Source organism: Ambystoma mexicanum, chromosome 9 (genome assembly GCF_040938575.1).
Source record: "Ambystoma mexicanum isolate Mex_15411 chromosome 9, UKY_AmexF1_1, whole genome shotgun sequence".
In the NCBI taxonomy this organism is placed as follows: Eukaryota; Metazoa; Chordata; class Amphibia; order Caudata; family Ambystomatidae; genus Ambystoma; species Ambystoma mexicanum.
Window position 1 is genome coordinate 1,086,679,918 of NC_090931.1, and position 16,251 is coordinate 1,086,696,168.

A 16,251-nucleotide genomic window follows, 5' to 3' on the forward strand; every position below is an offset into this window, starting at 1 on the left:
AATGGGGTACCATATAGAGAATGTCAAGAACTGAATTCAAAGTCCAAGTCCGATTGGTCAATGCGATGTATAATGTGTTCCCCATATACAGATTCTATGTCACCAAGCCAGGTTTACGTTGGTTTGTAGAACAGTCCACAATGGTAAGGCACTTTGGAAATCGGTTGTTTTGAGACACCCAGTAGATAGTCAAAGGTTTATAAAAATGCACAAATCTTTGCTGAGGAGTGGAGTTTGTTTATTTCACGCTCTATCAGCAAAATTCGACTGTCACCTCTGAATGTTGTTCTAAACCGGGGGTCTCCAACCTTTGGCTGTACAGATGTTTTTAACCAGAACTTCCATCAGCCCAAGCCAGCATAGTTAATGGTGAGGGGTGATGGGAGATGCAGCCCAAAGCAACTGGACAGCCCCAGGATGAAGACCCCTGTTCTAAACAAAGGGGTACCTGGTATTGGTATACCGTTGTTTCATCGACAGGCATTTTTACGACTGCCTTTTCTACGTGTACATAATTACGAAAAAGTCAGCGAAATTTTGTGGGGTGGGAAAGGGCAGATAAGGAGTTGGGGGTCGGGAATAGTAAAAAAAAAAATAGGTGGGGGATGGGGGTACCCCCCACAAAAAATGTGGAGAACATTTTCGTAATGGTGTCCACGTAAAAAAGGCAGTCCTACAGATGACTGTCAGCGAAATGACACGGAACCCTGGTATTAACCCTGATCTCTCAGGTGCCTGCACATTCAAACAAAACTATACGATCCGCGTTAGATTCAGATAGACAATTTAATCATATATATTGAGCTAAGGCTACCTGCGTTAATCAACTTTTTAAAACAACGTTTTATTAATTGTTCACATTGCACATTATTATTCGAGATCAACACATAATAAAATACTAATTACATTAATATTTATAAAAATGCACAACTCTGCTAACACCCACAAGTATATTGACACGTCTTCACAACATGTTCAAAACATTCTTCACCATATTGATAACCAATGTACCAAGTGTGGAACAAAGGACACAGGAGAAAACCAAGAAACGCTTTCTTCCTACATTGAATCAACAACTTTTTATTGGGAGCATGTTTTTCTCTCCTAAATCATCCTTGTTTTCGGATGCGATTTTACAAAGCAATCAATAGTGACCTATTTTACAACTAACCCCGATCATATAGTTTTGTTTGAACCTCGAGTTGTGTTGCCTAAAGAGGTAAATCGGTAGAAGGCAGTGGGATAGAGAGTGGAACTGATGAGCCATTCTTTATTTTTTTCACCAAACTCACATATTTAGCAATTAATACATATGCAAAGGGCATGTTGTTCTACTGAACAGCATTAAGGCACTGCACACCAAACAATAGTACATGCTTAGCTGTGCTCACATGAGTACATTGTTAACATTCTGATTGACCACTAAAAACCAAATTCTTTGTCATGTTTTGGCATTGGGTTTTATGTAGTGCTACTGCTACAATTGTTATGGTCTCTTGGTGCGTTGGGGTGGCTGCAGGTAGGTTGGATTTGGTTGGTAGAAGCTGAAGGAGCAGTACAAGATGTGTTTGCTATTCTGTTTATTACATGCAGATCATAAAGAGAAGGGCTCTGATGCAGGTTCGTTTCTAGGTGTTTTTAGCACTAGTCCATTGGGATGTATCCTGGGTGTACTCTAGGGTGTCTGCTATGGTATGTTTGAGCAATATGGACATGAGGATTGGTTTGTAGGCTAGTATTTAAACTTCAAGTGTGGGTTCATATGATGAACCATATCAGTTCTTGCATATCAGGTTTGTAATTTGTGATGGTTCCTGTAGTTGTGTTACGTGCATAATATGGCGTTAACCACCCGCTCCAAGGGGTTCGCTTGGACCTTTAACTCAGGCTCGGGATGCTACCACCCATTTCAGTCCTTTGAATGGATGGTTAAAGCCATTAGCATCCGTCCCATGGGCTGGGACGGGGCTGATTTAAAGTATTTTCGTTCTGTGAACGGGACACCTCGTGGCATCCCGTTCATGGAACAAAAAGACTGTTCAAAGATGGCCACCATGGAAAGGAAAGGCGGGGCCCCGTAAGGAGCCCCTCTTCCTTTTCCATGGCAACCTCATGCATGAAGAAGAGGATTAGCAGCAGCACCGAGTACCACCACTGTAATTAGGTAAGTGGGGAGGGGGATTAGTTAAAAAGGGGCCTAGGGGTAGGGGGAAGATGTGGGTAGGGGGAAGCGGCCACCAGGCAGCTTGGAATGCAGGCTAACATCAGGAGATTCAGCCCACGTTCCTAGCCTCCTGATTGTGGCAGTGGACTTCATCACAGTACATATGTTTGTAAGAAGATGTGTGTATCACAAACCTACCTAGCTAGCTGTGGAGTACATGAGGCAGCATGACTACTGAATCCAGTTCTTGATAATAAAGCTACACAAAGGTTCCATGGTTTCGATAAAATGTCCAGCAAAGAGTGCCTCAATATTGTCCTCGTGGACATGTACAACAGGGGTCTGCAACCATTGGCTCGCCAGATATTTTGGAGTACAACTCCCATCAGCCCTCGCCAGCATAGTCAATGGTGAGGGATTGTGGAAATCGTAGTCCAAAACATCTGGCGTAACAAAGGTTACAAACTCCTAATGTAAATACTGGGGCATAGGACAGAAAGGGAGGGCGTGGCTGAGCCATTGACATTGTCTGGCTAGCATATTTCAGAAGTGTTGTTATAGAAAACTGGAGGAAGAGAGTACAGAAGCAACATCAGAAAAAGCATTCGCTGAGGCAGGATATCATACACGTAGAAAAAACTTCCTGGACAAAGTGGCAGAGAAAAAAAGAGCAATGGAAGTATAAATAAGGCAGGGAACAGTCGGACCACGTGGTGGAGAGTTATTAAGTAGGGCCTCCCTGATAACAATAGTCCAAGACCGGACTAGGGGAGGCAGGCATTCCTTTAGCTCTAAGAGACCCCTCCCCCCCGTATTAGAATGCTCTTCAAAAACTTTAATAACATTTTTTTAAAAATCAAATCAAAATCCTTGTCTTTTGTGAATTTGTGCTCCTCTAGGTGCATTTCAAAATCTTAAGATGCATTTTCTTTTATCTTGTTTTGATATTTCATTAGCAGGGGGCCGACGTCAATGGCTGAGGGGGTAGTCTGATCCAACAGTTTGTAGTATGACAAATCCCAATGGCACCCTAGCTGTCACCCTTGAAGGCCATATTCAAAATCCTTCAACAACAAAAAAATAAGTAAAGGTAAAGCCTAAACTACAATAAAATGACAATATTAAGAACAGCACTAATAAACATAATAATTTTGGAAACATATTACCAGACAACATGTCATAGTGCAAAATCTCCATGTTATCAAGGCACAGTAGCACAAGCTATGGCCACCATTAAACTCAATGGCTTTCATTGGATCCAAGAGAGAACGCAAAATGCTCTATAACTCACTGAGATGTTCTAAAAGCTTAACATGGGAGAGATGTGATACTTCCCCACGACATATCATGTGGTAACATCACAAGAAATTGTATTGGCCTTGCACACGTTTACGATTTTTGCGGGTGGTAACATTCATTTCAATAAAGATCAGCACTGATAGGTCTCCAGGAGAGACGCTGTCCGTCACGCCTCATCTCCCTCTGCCAGGTAGACGGTTAGTGTTCTCTGTTTCTCGAACATTCTGTCCACGGAATCACTGTAGAACTGTTGAAAGAGAGCGCAGGGCTTTCACATTGTGGCTCCATTATGACCTGAAATGGTAAAGCACAATGGATGGAATCAACAGAGAGTTTAAACGCCATCTTCTTTACACCGTCTTGTGGATTAGTTTAGCACTCTTTTATGACGTAGCTGCCTCCCGCCCACTGCTGTTTCACTCACTTAATTTGCTCAGCATTCAATAGCTTGCATCCTAATACAATCATACTTAGCGAGGATGTATGAAACAATTAGGCGACACATTCTGCAGGTCTGAATCTGATTTAAATTATATAACTCTCTTTGCATTCAGTGGACGCCCTTATTAGCTGTACCATGCATCGCTGTATCTGGCTGTCAGGCAACAAAATGAAAAATAGGTTTAATAGCCGCTCTTTGACCTGTTTTATATTTTATGTCAATTATAACAGCACACAACCATGCATAATTATGAAGCATAGACACATTAAAATGTACACATAATTTGTGTTCTTGCGCCAAGCCTTGCAATGGGATTTCAAAAATAAGCAGCTCCTTCTTATTGTTCTGAAGACCTTGGTGTTAATATTTCAGTCTTCTGCGTGTTACCAGCTGTCTTGAGTAATTTTAAATAACTACTTTTTGAGGGGGTGGGGGGAGAAGGAAAGAAATCTATATGTAAATATATGTGCCATCCCCCAGCATCATGCATCAGAGTACAGTGCAACATGAACTGAAACAGCGCTAAAATTGTAAAGGTATACTTTTAATTAAGATTCTACGCAAAATCCTATTATTTTAGAGGAAAAAAAGGTCCTTGGAACAGCATCACACCAATTAAATTTCAAGGCCATGATGTGCATTAATTTGAGGTAAGCCATTTCTTCATTGTTTAAAGAAATATTCAGATTGCAAGAACTGACTGTGCTGCGGAATAAGAAACAGCTTGTTGGTATGTATTCTGGAAGAAAGGCACATAATTAGCTTTTGGATACTCGTCATATTGATGTGTAAACTTAATTGACGACGAGAGAGATCATATATCACTTTATGGACAGATCAAGAGGCAGATAGACGAGGGGAAAAGATGGATGCATCATCAAGCCAGGTATTGCTATTGAGTTTGTTAGCGACACTATGAACCTTTCTTTCTCAATGGCGGAGGGCGCTTTGCTTCATTCCGGACGTTGAAATAGCGACGGTGCCGGACAATGTGTAACATATATGCAAACTCTCATCAAATAGAATAGGAGGGGGGGTGCCGTTGGAGTGTGTGCATGAGGCAACTGTGTACGGGTCATAGATCTTGATGAATGTGTCTGATTCTCAGGACCATTGTGACAAGATCATTGCGTCCATTCCTAGGACTATAGACTCAGTTGTAATTTGGAAAGACAGGGTAGCCTCGAATTAGGGTTCAGAGGAAGGAGGCTTCTGCTAAAACCACTGGCAAAATCCCAGCCACTCTTCCCGTTACTGAAACGTGTAGAGATGGCTAGCCAGTGCCAGTAGCAGAGCAAAGCTACCATCCCAAACAGCTTGACCCTGGTGGTAACCTCCTCAAGACCCTCAGCAAATCCAAAAGGGATTGCATCCATACAGCTGCAGATATGCAGCTTAGAAGAAGGCAACCATTTGCACTGTCAAAGCTTGGGCAGAGGGTTGGAGAGGAGCCGCCACCGCCAGCCAGAGCGAACGGTTCGCTGCCTGGAGCAGCGGCAGGTCATGCGAGTAATCTGCCTAGCGAAAGCATTTCCACCAGGTAGATTTAACTTCTCTTGTAACAGATGTCAGCACGATTGTAAATTCGGGTGGCAATTCCACAGATCACCGCAAGTGAGGCTTAAGATTCCCGAACTTAGCGGTAGGATCATCCTAGCCCAGTGCAAACTCGACGACTGATTTTGGACAACTTCATAACTGCAGCATTTGGCTACTGAATGATCCCAGACCCATCATGCATTAAAACTTGTGTTGCTAAACTCACACATTTTAAATACATCAGTGTTATCTGCCGTTATTCCTACTGCAGTAAAGAGAGCTGTTTTAGCTCCAATATTAAAGGCCAAAAGATGCAGGACCTCTAAGCCTAATTCTGAAACTCTCCTTCCATCCACATCTTTGATCAAAAACTGTAATCTAACTAATTTAGTCATTCTATGGGGCGTATGGAATCTTTGATTCAGACTTAGGGAGAGGTTGTCCTGATAAGTGCACTGAATTAGTGTTAAATGCTGCCATGGGCACCCTCCACAAGGTTGGGCTAGACAGAACATCTCTAAGATGGATGGAATATTTCCTCCTGGACAGAACACATATGGTTTTGATATTCAATGTTCTGCGGTCCTAAAATTCCCATATTGTTCCAACTCTTCTTCAACATCCTTTTGGTTCAGCCTGAATGAATGATACACGCATCACAACCATGTGGCGGACTGTTGATTGGCAATTGATCAATAGTTTGGCCATAATTGATTGAAGTCAACCCACAGTAAGGCTGTGATCTTAATGGTTTATAATTAGTTTCCTTCGAAATATGCCAAGATTCTGGTCCCCGGCAACGAGCGTTAGCCCACAGCCTTACTTGGTGGTGAAAAATCCACGAGTGCTGATTGACAGTAACCTATCCCAGACTCATAGGTTATGCACATCATGAAAAATTCAAAATCATAAGAACATTTTTTTTCATTTCTTAACATTCCCATACAGTATTTAGATGGTTATGCCCCTCCTTTTTCCAGACTCCCACGGTACAGTTTCAAATGACGGGAGCATTTGCAAAACACTGCTCCTCATCACTCTCAAACCCCCATGTGCTGCGCTACATGGACTTCATTAGTTGCCAGGTGAGGCGTGTATCCATTTCAAAACAGCCTGCATCATCCACAGAGAATTTGCAGAACTAGGCCCAGGTTTTATCTGAGTGGTCCATCCCGCTACATACCTGGTCATCAGCTGTGCTCTAGCAGTTATCTCAAACTTAGCTCTCTCTTTCAAAAAGCCCTGCATGAGAGGCCAGGCCTTTTCTGTCCAAACCCCCATGCCCTGGCACTCCCTTCCGAAAGACATCAGAAATATTAGGAATCGTTTCAAATTCCAGAAAGAGCAGAGGGCCTGACTTTTCACTCCATCTGTTGCCTATATCTGCACAGGATATGATGATTAATTGTAGCTTGCAAACCTAGCACCAAAAGACTGCTTGCGGTATATGTAACCTTACAAATTCAAAAGAGCTTAACACAAGACTTATACATATGTCTGCTCACAGCTGGTATCTTGGTTAACTCTTTGAAAATTAAGTCAATTGATGCAATACTCAGATACTTATGGCACTTATGAAAGATATATTCAAAAAAGGAAGGTGGTTTATGAAATGAGTTGGCCAGGAAGAGCATGTATTGCACAGAGTCCTGAAAAATTGGCCTAACCTGAGATCAAAATATAAACATATCAAAACGGTTTTTATTAAGAGTTCATCATTAACAATCTTAACATGATTTAAAACACACACATCAATCCACCACTTACAAAAATATATATATGACATACAATGACACCCTTCTACTAAGAATTATAATTCCAAAAAAAGTGAAAAACGTCAGAGCTGCTACTACTGTCCTGGGTCTACTCAATACATTTTTTCCAAGCTCTGCATGCACACGTTTCTGTCCTGTTGGTCCACGAGGTACCAGACATTCATCAGGGGCTGTGCTTATAGTGTTATTTATAGTAGATGAACTTAGAAGAAGGTATACTCTCTTAGTGTCCGCATAGTCTTCCTGGATAATTCCTGGAATTGGTTTCTATGCTCGCCATCTGCTTTCAGTGCTATCCACAGTTCAGCATTACTCAAAGTGCTGTGATACATCTCCCAGTAGCTACTACATCAAGATAGATTCACAAGCATTCCTGTGGCCCTAGAAGTAAGTTTGAATTGTGAAATAAAATCTTGCATAAACCGAAACGGACACAACAACGTTACCTGTTCAATCGGGGGACACATTCAAACCGACAATAAGGAGATTGGTCTAAAACATTGGGCAGAATCTATGTTATCATGCATAAACACGTACATATTGTCCTGTGCCCTATTAACAACTCAGGGCACTGGTGACTTACATTTTGCTGTTTCCAGAAAATCCAAACCGCCTTTAGGCAAGGGATGCATTACAACCATTACATATCTGGCTACTAACTACATGCACACAAAACCTGCATGTAAAATGGAAGCCGGCCGTTAGGGTACCACTCTCTGCCATGTTGGAGTGGTAACTAAAACGCTTACTTGCCTTAGAAGAACCTGAGCAGTAAGAATAGCAGTACTGGTGTGAATACATGATACTCAATAATCGTATTAACCTGATTGGATTACATTCCTAATCCATGCAACAACACTACAAAGACTCAGTGACACCTAACCCTCTTCGAGTCTGTTAGGTAATGTTAAATATATAAGAGCAGGAGATAGCCCATGCTGAGCAGTTGGCCGTCATGTCTGAGTAAATATTCCGGAGTATTTGGACACACTGACACGTACAAACACAATATATAAAAATACCTAGCGAGGTGGCCTGGTCTGGAGAAGTCCTGATACAAATGCACGAGAAATTAAGCGAGAACCACGTGAAATTACAACTAATTGCTGGAGGTCAAATCCACATAAATATTGTGAGGCTTGATACCAAATCCAACAGTAACAATTTCCTATAACAAGATTAAAGACGTCCAAACCGCACAATTCACAGCCGATGTCATGCAGACCAATATGTCAGTTGAGATATACCCAGGAAAATCAGAAGTCTGTTCATGTGAACAGCTGGTGGTATAGACAGCCATATCTTGTAGCTGGGAGCAAATCCCAGTTCACGATCAGTCTGGAAATGGCCCAAGCATCCCCTCTTAATGCTTACACCTGATACATTACAAAACCAGCTGGCATAAGCACCCCATTGCATGCTGCTGAATACATGGAAGTAGCAACCAATTGCCACTTAAGTGGGCAGAACATTTCGAATCAAAATCATTTGAAACATAATCTTGAGCAAGCATACTGCTGAATGTCAGTATTAAGGCACTTCTTTGCATGGTTTTAGAACCTAGAAATCTGTCTGGACTGCTAAAAATAGGATACTGTAAACATTTGTTAAGCTCATATCAATTTAATTATAAAAATGATTAAATTAGACATTTAATTAGACAGGTATTAGAACACCATTGTATCTAAAGGTTCAACAGAGAGACAGTCACAAAACCAAATGTATAACAAACATTCGGAAAAGTGCTACAAATTACAGCCCAAAAGCAATCCTAAAATCCTAAATACTGTACTATTAAAGGTACTAAATCCTAATACATCCTCATTAGTATGTTTAACACAACTTCATACAAAATGCATAAAACCCACTAACTGGATTTATTCACTAACAAAGCCCAGCCCAACATGTTTCGTTCTCGCATATTTGATAAACATCCATAGAACTTCATCAGGGGCTACTGCTCCTTCTACACCCTCATATACAATATGTGTTCCCTAAAGTCAGCAAAGTGTTGTTTCCTATGCTGCTCAGAGCCTTACAATCTTTTAAATAGCCACAGCTAGTTTTTAACAAATATCCTCTTCTCCTATATCCTGTAGGGCTCAATGTTCCCTCTTTTCTTTGGATTACAACCAAAAACAGACTGTCATAAGTGTTACAGTACTTGTCTGCTTTTAATCGGGCTCATTAGCTCAGCCCTACAACTTTGGGTGATGTATTGCTGTTAGCTAATCGTCTCCCTCCACTTTGCTGGTGAAACACTTGTGCCTGTTCTTATCTTGTGCACCATCTACTTCTGTCTGTTTCCATGCCACGTCTGCTGTTAGTTCTACAAGTTTGTAACTACAGGGACTTGATCCCATTTTAGATTCAACCACTCCTGAGTTCTCTCTTTTATTCTCTTTTTTCTATTATATGATTCTCTTGATAGTTTTATCTCATATTGCTCAGAAGCTGTGCTGGGATTTTGATTTCTTCACTCTATGACTCATTGTTCACAAGACCTCTTCCCTCCTTCCCAGATTAATTGTTTCCAGTCCCTCTTTATTCTTTTCACAGGGTTATTTGCTTTATGATTCTTTCCATTGGCAATCCACACGCTTCATTATAATTATAATTGTTCATTTATAATGCGCTTAATATGAGGAATGGTTTCTAAGCACAGGACCGGGATTTGAACCAGTGTTGCGCTGCGTTGTCTTGCTTCCAAGACAAACGTGTTGCCCCTGAACTATCCTTCCTCCCCATATTCCTTGTGTTTGCCCTTTATGACTAGGATGAGTTACACACTTGATGTACTCTTGTATTCCTTGAATCTTGTCTTTGTGACTGGGGCGAGTTGCACTCTTCATGCACGCACTCAGGTATTCGTCTCCGTTGTCAGTTCTCTCGTTCTGGCTTTTTGGTGCAGTCATGTACTCTGCCTCCCCTCTATCTGCAGCCGTCTATGGACACGGGTGCCAGGGGGCTTCTCATAGTCCCAGCTCAGCTATGATGGTCTTGGTGTTGTTCAGCGGGTGTCACACCCACCACAGAGCGATTGTGGTAATGCCACCACCAGCTCCTGGATACTTCTCTCTTCTCAGGCAGCAGTCTCCCCATTGCCGTGCTCAGCCAGCGACCCAGCATCTCACTTTGGCATTCCTCGCCACTTCAAAAGTCACGTGTTCCGCAGCTTGGCTCTACTCCTTCTCTCCAAGGCACGATCACGTCAGGGGGCGTCCCCTGCATACCAGGCTCTCTTTTTCTCCTTTCGCCACTCGTCTCAGTTAAATATCTGTCTCGACTTAAACAGACAACGTCTTTTCATCTTTCTGATAGATTCACTTCAGCATTGCCTGCAGCCAAATATAAAGATGTTACATTCTTCTGCTCAGCAGGCAGTCCCGTATACATCGATATGTTGGGCATTAAAGGGAGTTCCTCATAGGAACGTGAGTTCTTGTCCACTAAGGGGGAGTCAAACTTGAGAAGTCCCACTTACCTACACCATTAGGGAGGGTACCCTGAAGCGGGCTCACCTACCTAGCCTCAAAAAGGGTGGCTGTCCCTTGGGGGGAACGGTACAACTACTGTTGCTTCGTCACAATACCCAGACAACATGTGTGTCTTCCGAGGATAGCCAACATGTGTAGACATATAATTTGGTACAAAATAGAGAGCATATTTGCTTTACACTAAGACAGGATCTATAGTGGATAACATAATTCCTGCTTTGCATCAAAGGTAGAATGTAATAGGTGTATTGTTAAATAAAGCACTGGCCTTTTTACTACATGTATCTGGTACTGTGCATTGGTGCTGTGCATATTCGATTAAAAATCTAGTCTGAAGGAGACAACATCATGCTAGATGAGGATAAGTCCATTGTAGTATTTTGTGCCATGTGAGCAACAGAGGAGGCATCATTGAATAAGATTACTCTACTGTCTATTGATAAAGCCAATTTTCAGAACTTCATTGTATATTGGGAGTTGGGCCCCCCCGAGCATTGTGTGACTAGGATGGTATTATATTAAATTTACTTAGAAAGCAGGATGTCATTTTTCACAAAAGCTATGCACCTAGGATTGAACACAGGAAAAAAGAGCTGTTCCCTCTGCAGATTGCCTTCAAATAGAATGGATGAATGTATAGTGAACGAAAGTGAGGTGATATGGTGGTAAAGCAGGACATATGCTGGGGACAAACACAAGGTCAGACGTAAATACGGTAAGCCATACAGTCTAGAGCCTGAGCATGTGGTTCTTATACATATGTAGAATGATTACAGGGAAGTGAGGAATGGTCTGTGGGGTAGGCTGGGGTTAGTAAGTGGTCTGTGTTGAGAGGGTCTGGGGTTCCGCTTCACTGGCTAACAGGTGGAGTTTAAGTCTGGTCTTACATACTTCCATTGTTTGGCTAACTTTGATGCCAGTGGGTAGTGCATTTCAGTGGAGAGGGCAAATAGTGAGAATGAGTGAAAGGAGGTTTGACAAATTGGATTCTGCTCTGCAGGAGTACAAGGATGAGTAGGGATAAAATGGCCCTCTCAGCCCTCACAAATCTACAAACCAAAACCTAACGCAATCATAAAAGTAAAACAGAGACAGTTGAGAGATTGACCTTCGATTTTTGTGGTAAGGTGAGCTGAAGAAAGTCTGCTTTCAAGAGGGGTGTGAAAGTTAACCAGTAGTGATCCATAAAGTGATTGTCCAATCAAGGTTCTATACCAATGTATATACTTTAATTAAACACACCATCTTCAACAGAACAAATAGGAATTAGAGTACAAAAAGCCCACCCCAAAGGAAGAACAGAGAAAATGCAACACATTAAGAAATGTAGCACTTTGAGCATGGTTCCAGGGTTAGGTAAGTTACTAGCCACAAAATGGATACGTTGTTGTTGAAAACAGGAGCGATCATGACCTAACCAGTCTCTAAGGCCCAAGTGGGCAGAGGTGGCAGTCCGGGTCAACAGCACCTGGATTCAGTTTTGCTGGGCTGATGGAGTCAGACCCGGTGTAGAACATTGATGTGAGTGGATAAACCTCAGCTCGGGCATATTGGATCGTGTAAGTCCTTGCAGCATGCAGCATGCAGACACCAAGTAGGAGCGCATACTATTGCTCTGTGTGGTCGAACAGGGGCTCTCAATGATGCAAGAGGGGCGGTCACAAGATCGCTTTGCAGTTGGATCTTGCGGAGTCAGTCTTTAGCCACCAAGAGGGGTCGATGAGTGATGCTACAGTGGTTTGATTTGGCAGGAGATGGTTGTTGAAGTTCAAGGGCTAGCTGGGTTGAGCCGTGGTTGTAACCCCTGGTCAGAGTTGCCATATGACTCACCAGTGATTCCAATCAGTTCCCGGCATCGAGCAGTTGATTCGGGCCAATCATGTGACAGGCTTAGCTACGGTACGAAGCAGCAAGAAGCTGGTTCGAAGTTCAAGCAATAGTTTGGATTGGTGGAGGAGCACAAAAGCCAGCACCATCACCTTCCCTCTCATTCAATGTGCAGTGAACACAGACAACCAGTTTGGAGTGGTAGAACAGGGAGCTTTGGCTGGTCTAGTCCTACGAATGTCGTGAGGCCCAACCAGGCAGACTCAAGGACAGGATGGTTCCCTTTGAGATCTGCTCTCTCGGCTTTAGGAGATTCCGGTGCAGAGTGGCAGTGTTTGGTCCACAGCAAGAGGTCACTCCCGATGTGCCCTGGGAGTGGATAGGTGACAGATCTTTCTTCTGCTTTGGAGTGCTCCTTCTTCACCTCGGGCTGAGGGCGTTGGAAAGTACAAGTTTCCCAAAGGAAGTCCAGTGATTTCTCTGCAGGTGAACATTTGTGTCTTGAGAGGATCTGAGAGGGCGCGGGAGACACCTTATTTTAAAGGCAAAAGCCAGCAGGTGATTGGCTAAAAGCTAGCCTACCTTAGTGGTCCAATCCCTGCTTTCAAATGGAGTGGACTTTTCCCTTCTGATGTCACACCCAAGGTGCTTTGCTCCAGAGGAATTGGACTGGACAGGAAAAAGAGGCAGAGACAAACAAGATGGTGGAAGTCTCCTTCCATTGACTAGACCACTCCGGCCTATTCTAGTCCCTTCCTCTTCCCTTCTTTCTAATAACAAAGGCCAGATAGATGCAGCACCCTAGTGTTAGGTTACTCCTTTTGAATGGGTGTGCTTCTTTGATGCCTGGGCCCAGGACAGCTGCTAGCTGTGCTGCTGTCTCTGGTGGAGGGTGTTACCGACCCTCACAAAGAGAAGAAGAGACCCAGGTTCCTGAACTGCCACTTGGCAGTCTCCACCCAACTGACCAGAATACACATTACCCTTCACAGCAAAGCTGACCCACAGGAGCTAACATATGCGTGATAACAATTGGGATCTTGCAGCCATGCTCACAAGTAATGCCCTGCACTGTGCCTAAACCCAGGCACAGCTTTATTTTAGAGTGAACCCTGCCACCAGCATGCGTTACTTTTGATCATCATAGCTTTGGTATTAGGGGGCTTATCTTAAATGCTGCCCCTGTGCTGCATGCAGAGACTTAGCTGTCATTGTGGCTGTTTAGTGGGCATCGTTTGACCTTTGAACCGGCTCTAAGCCAGGAGTAGAGCAGGTGCTGCGAATCAGGCTACTGATGCAGCAAGGCACACGTACAGTATGCGTTTGCCATGGAGTTGACAAAAAGGGGAATCTGGTTAGCAGATTACCCTTTTGGAGATGGAATCAAAAAAGCCACGACTTTGCAGCCTTGCCAGATGAAAATTCCTCACAAGAGGTGGCATGGGGCGGGGAACACAAGGATTGTGAAAGGAGCAGTAGTGTGGTGTATGAGACTGAGAATAGAGAGATGCAATTAGGTAGTGTGATGAATCCTGCAGAGTCATCACTAAACCACAGCCTAATGTCTCCTCCCATGTGGCCAGGGGATGGCAGCTGCTACCTGATCCTAACCCTGGGGGTGGTATCATAAGGTAGGATCACATGGGAGGAGACAGCTGTCAGGGGAAGTAGTGACTCCGTTAGGAGAGACACACTATTTATCCTCTTCTGAGGATGAGATTTCAGTGATGCCTAACTATCTAATGGCATGTTGTCACTGTATGATTCCCTCTCCCTGAATTACCCAAAGTACCAGGTGTAAAGGTCCTTATTATAAACATGAAAATGGTACACTCAGAGATTGGGAAGTTAACACACATCTTCTAGATGTTATGATTCTGCCTTATATCAAGGTCCAAACCCAAAAGGAAAAACACCAACCCCTATATTAGAACACTCTCAGTTACCCAATGAGATGGGATTAACTAATAATAAAACAATTAAAGGAGAGTTCCGGGACTTTTTTTTTATTGTCCCTACGGTTCGGCCATGTGTTTTTAAGCATAACTCGGTAGATCGTAGAAAACTTTCCTATGGACCTTACCCGATTTTTCGTCCATTAACGCACTCGAAATCAGCCGCCATTTTCTGATAATCCTATCACTTGCCGCATCGCCCTGGCTCACCTGCTTTTGCGGCACTAAATCAAATCCCCCGCCCCTAAAACAGACTTTATCAAAACATTCATATTCCCCGCCTCTATCCGTGACGTGACTGTGCTGCGTAGGCAAACGCGCCCAGGCGTCTTCTACGCGAATCCACACAGAACCCGGAAATCAACACAGATCAGCTCACACAACACAGCGCGCCACAATTCGCAATATGAAACTGTACTTTTAAATCAAACCGCAAGATTGTAAATTTGGTAAAGTACATTTATTTGACATCAAATGTTTAGAGAATATTCAGCGATTTTCATTTTTATTTGCTCTCGATCCAAAATAGTTCGTCTTGAGGCAAGCGATGTTCGTGTGCAGTAAACAGGGTGTTGGTTTACGATAAAATAAGCTCTTCGGTCGCACTGATAATCGCATGGCTGTTCCAACAACGAGGCACTAGGCCACCACAACGGTCTGTATGTTGCATCTAGCCGTTAGTACCGCGTAAGGGCATACTTGTACTTGGCGATCGTCCCATAAAATGGTCAGGGTGGTAACGTTGGTCACGCGGAGAAGCAACTGGCGGTTAAAAAAGCCGTCCGCCGGTGTCTGGTACTCGTGACACATGCAGTAATGCATGATGTACCTGTTTGAAAAACATAAACAATGAAATTAGTCTCACCATCAGATCTTTATTAAAATTATTCATTTTATATATTCGGGAAATTATTTCATAGCTAGGACAGTGCAACTGGGTTTTAAACGTCAAGGGGGGGCTGTAGGATACTGAGACAGTCCCTCAGTGCAGGGGTTGACAGGGAGTGCAGGTGGAGAGTGGAAGGGCCCAGGACCGAGATCGCAGACAGTGGACCAGTTGTAGCAGGGGAGAGGGAGAGAGAAAGCAGAAGCAAAGGTTTTGAGGTGCTTCCGTAAAAGTAGACGGTTCTCCCCAAGATAGTGCGCGGTACAAAACAATATGCCACATAGAACGAACAAGTACAACTTAACCCGTCTTTAAAGCTACTGTATAGTAATTAAATTGCGGTATAAACTCATCTAAAGAGTTACTTACATTATATTTGCATTTTCCATTGTGTCTGTGCGTAGGGCAGCCCCGAAATACCACTCCTTCTATGCCGACGTTATTTCTTCTAATGAACGAACATTAAATGGCTTTCATTTCTGAAATTATATTCATTATCGTTTCTTACGTGGTCCCGGCCTGTCAAGGTCAAAATACAATAGAACCTTATACTGAGTCGTGGGCCATTCTGGCACCCGAGAAAAAATCAAAGCAGCTGACCTTCACTTTGAACGAGCACACATTCCTAGTTAGCTACATTCAGTGTAAGGCATTCTCACAGGACTTGAAATTTACACTCCATCTTTGCATTTTGTCTGCGTGCTTTGCAGCCCCACAGAACCATAAATACGGAGACATTATATATTTTTTGAAAAATGATTTATATTACTGTTTGGTTTAATTTAATGCGCAAATGAACAAGGTTGGATAGATACACATATTCAATGGGCCTGCGACATGAGGAGACTCGAGAGAACAGACAATCAA

At 43.1% G+C, this 16,251-nt stretch overlaps 1 protein-coding gene across 9 annotated transcripts in view; it reads right to left on the minus strand.

Moving 5' to 3' along the window:
• Positions 1–1,049: 1,049 nt before the first annotated feature.
• Positions 1,050–16,251, minus strand: part of GPD2 (glycerol-3-phosphate dehydrogenase 2) — a 2,458,594-nt gene continuing 2,443,392 nt past the window's right edge. For all 9 annotated transcript variants that reach the window (XM_069616409.1, XM_069616412.1, XM_069616410.1 and 6 more), the window contains one exon: positions 1,050–3,757. In XM_069616409.1, the coding sequence (XP_069472510.1) occupies positions 3,751–3,757 (7 nt within the window). In that variant the 3' untranslated portion in view covers positions 1,050–3,750. The remainder of the gene's footprint in view (positions 3,758–16,251) is intronic.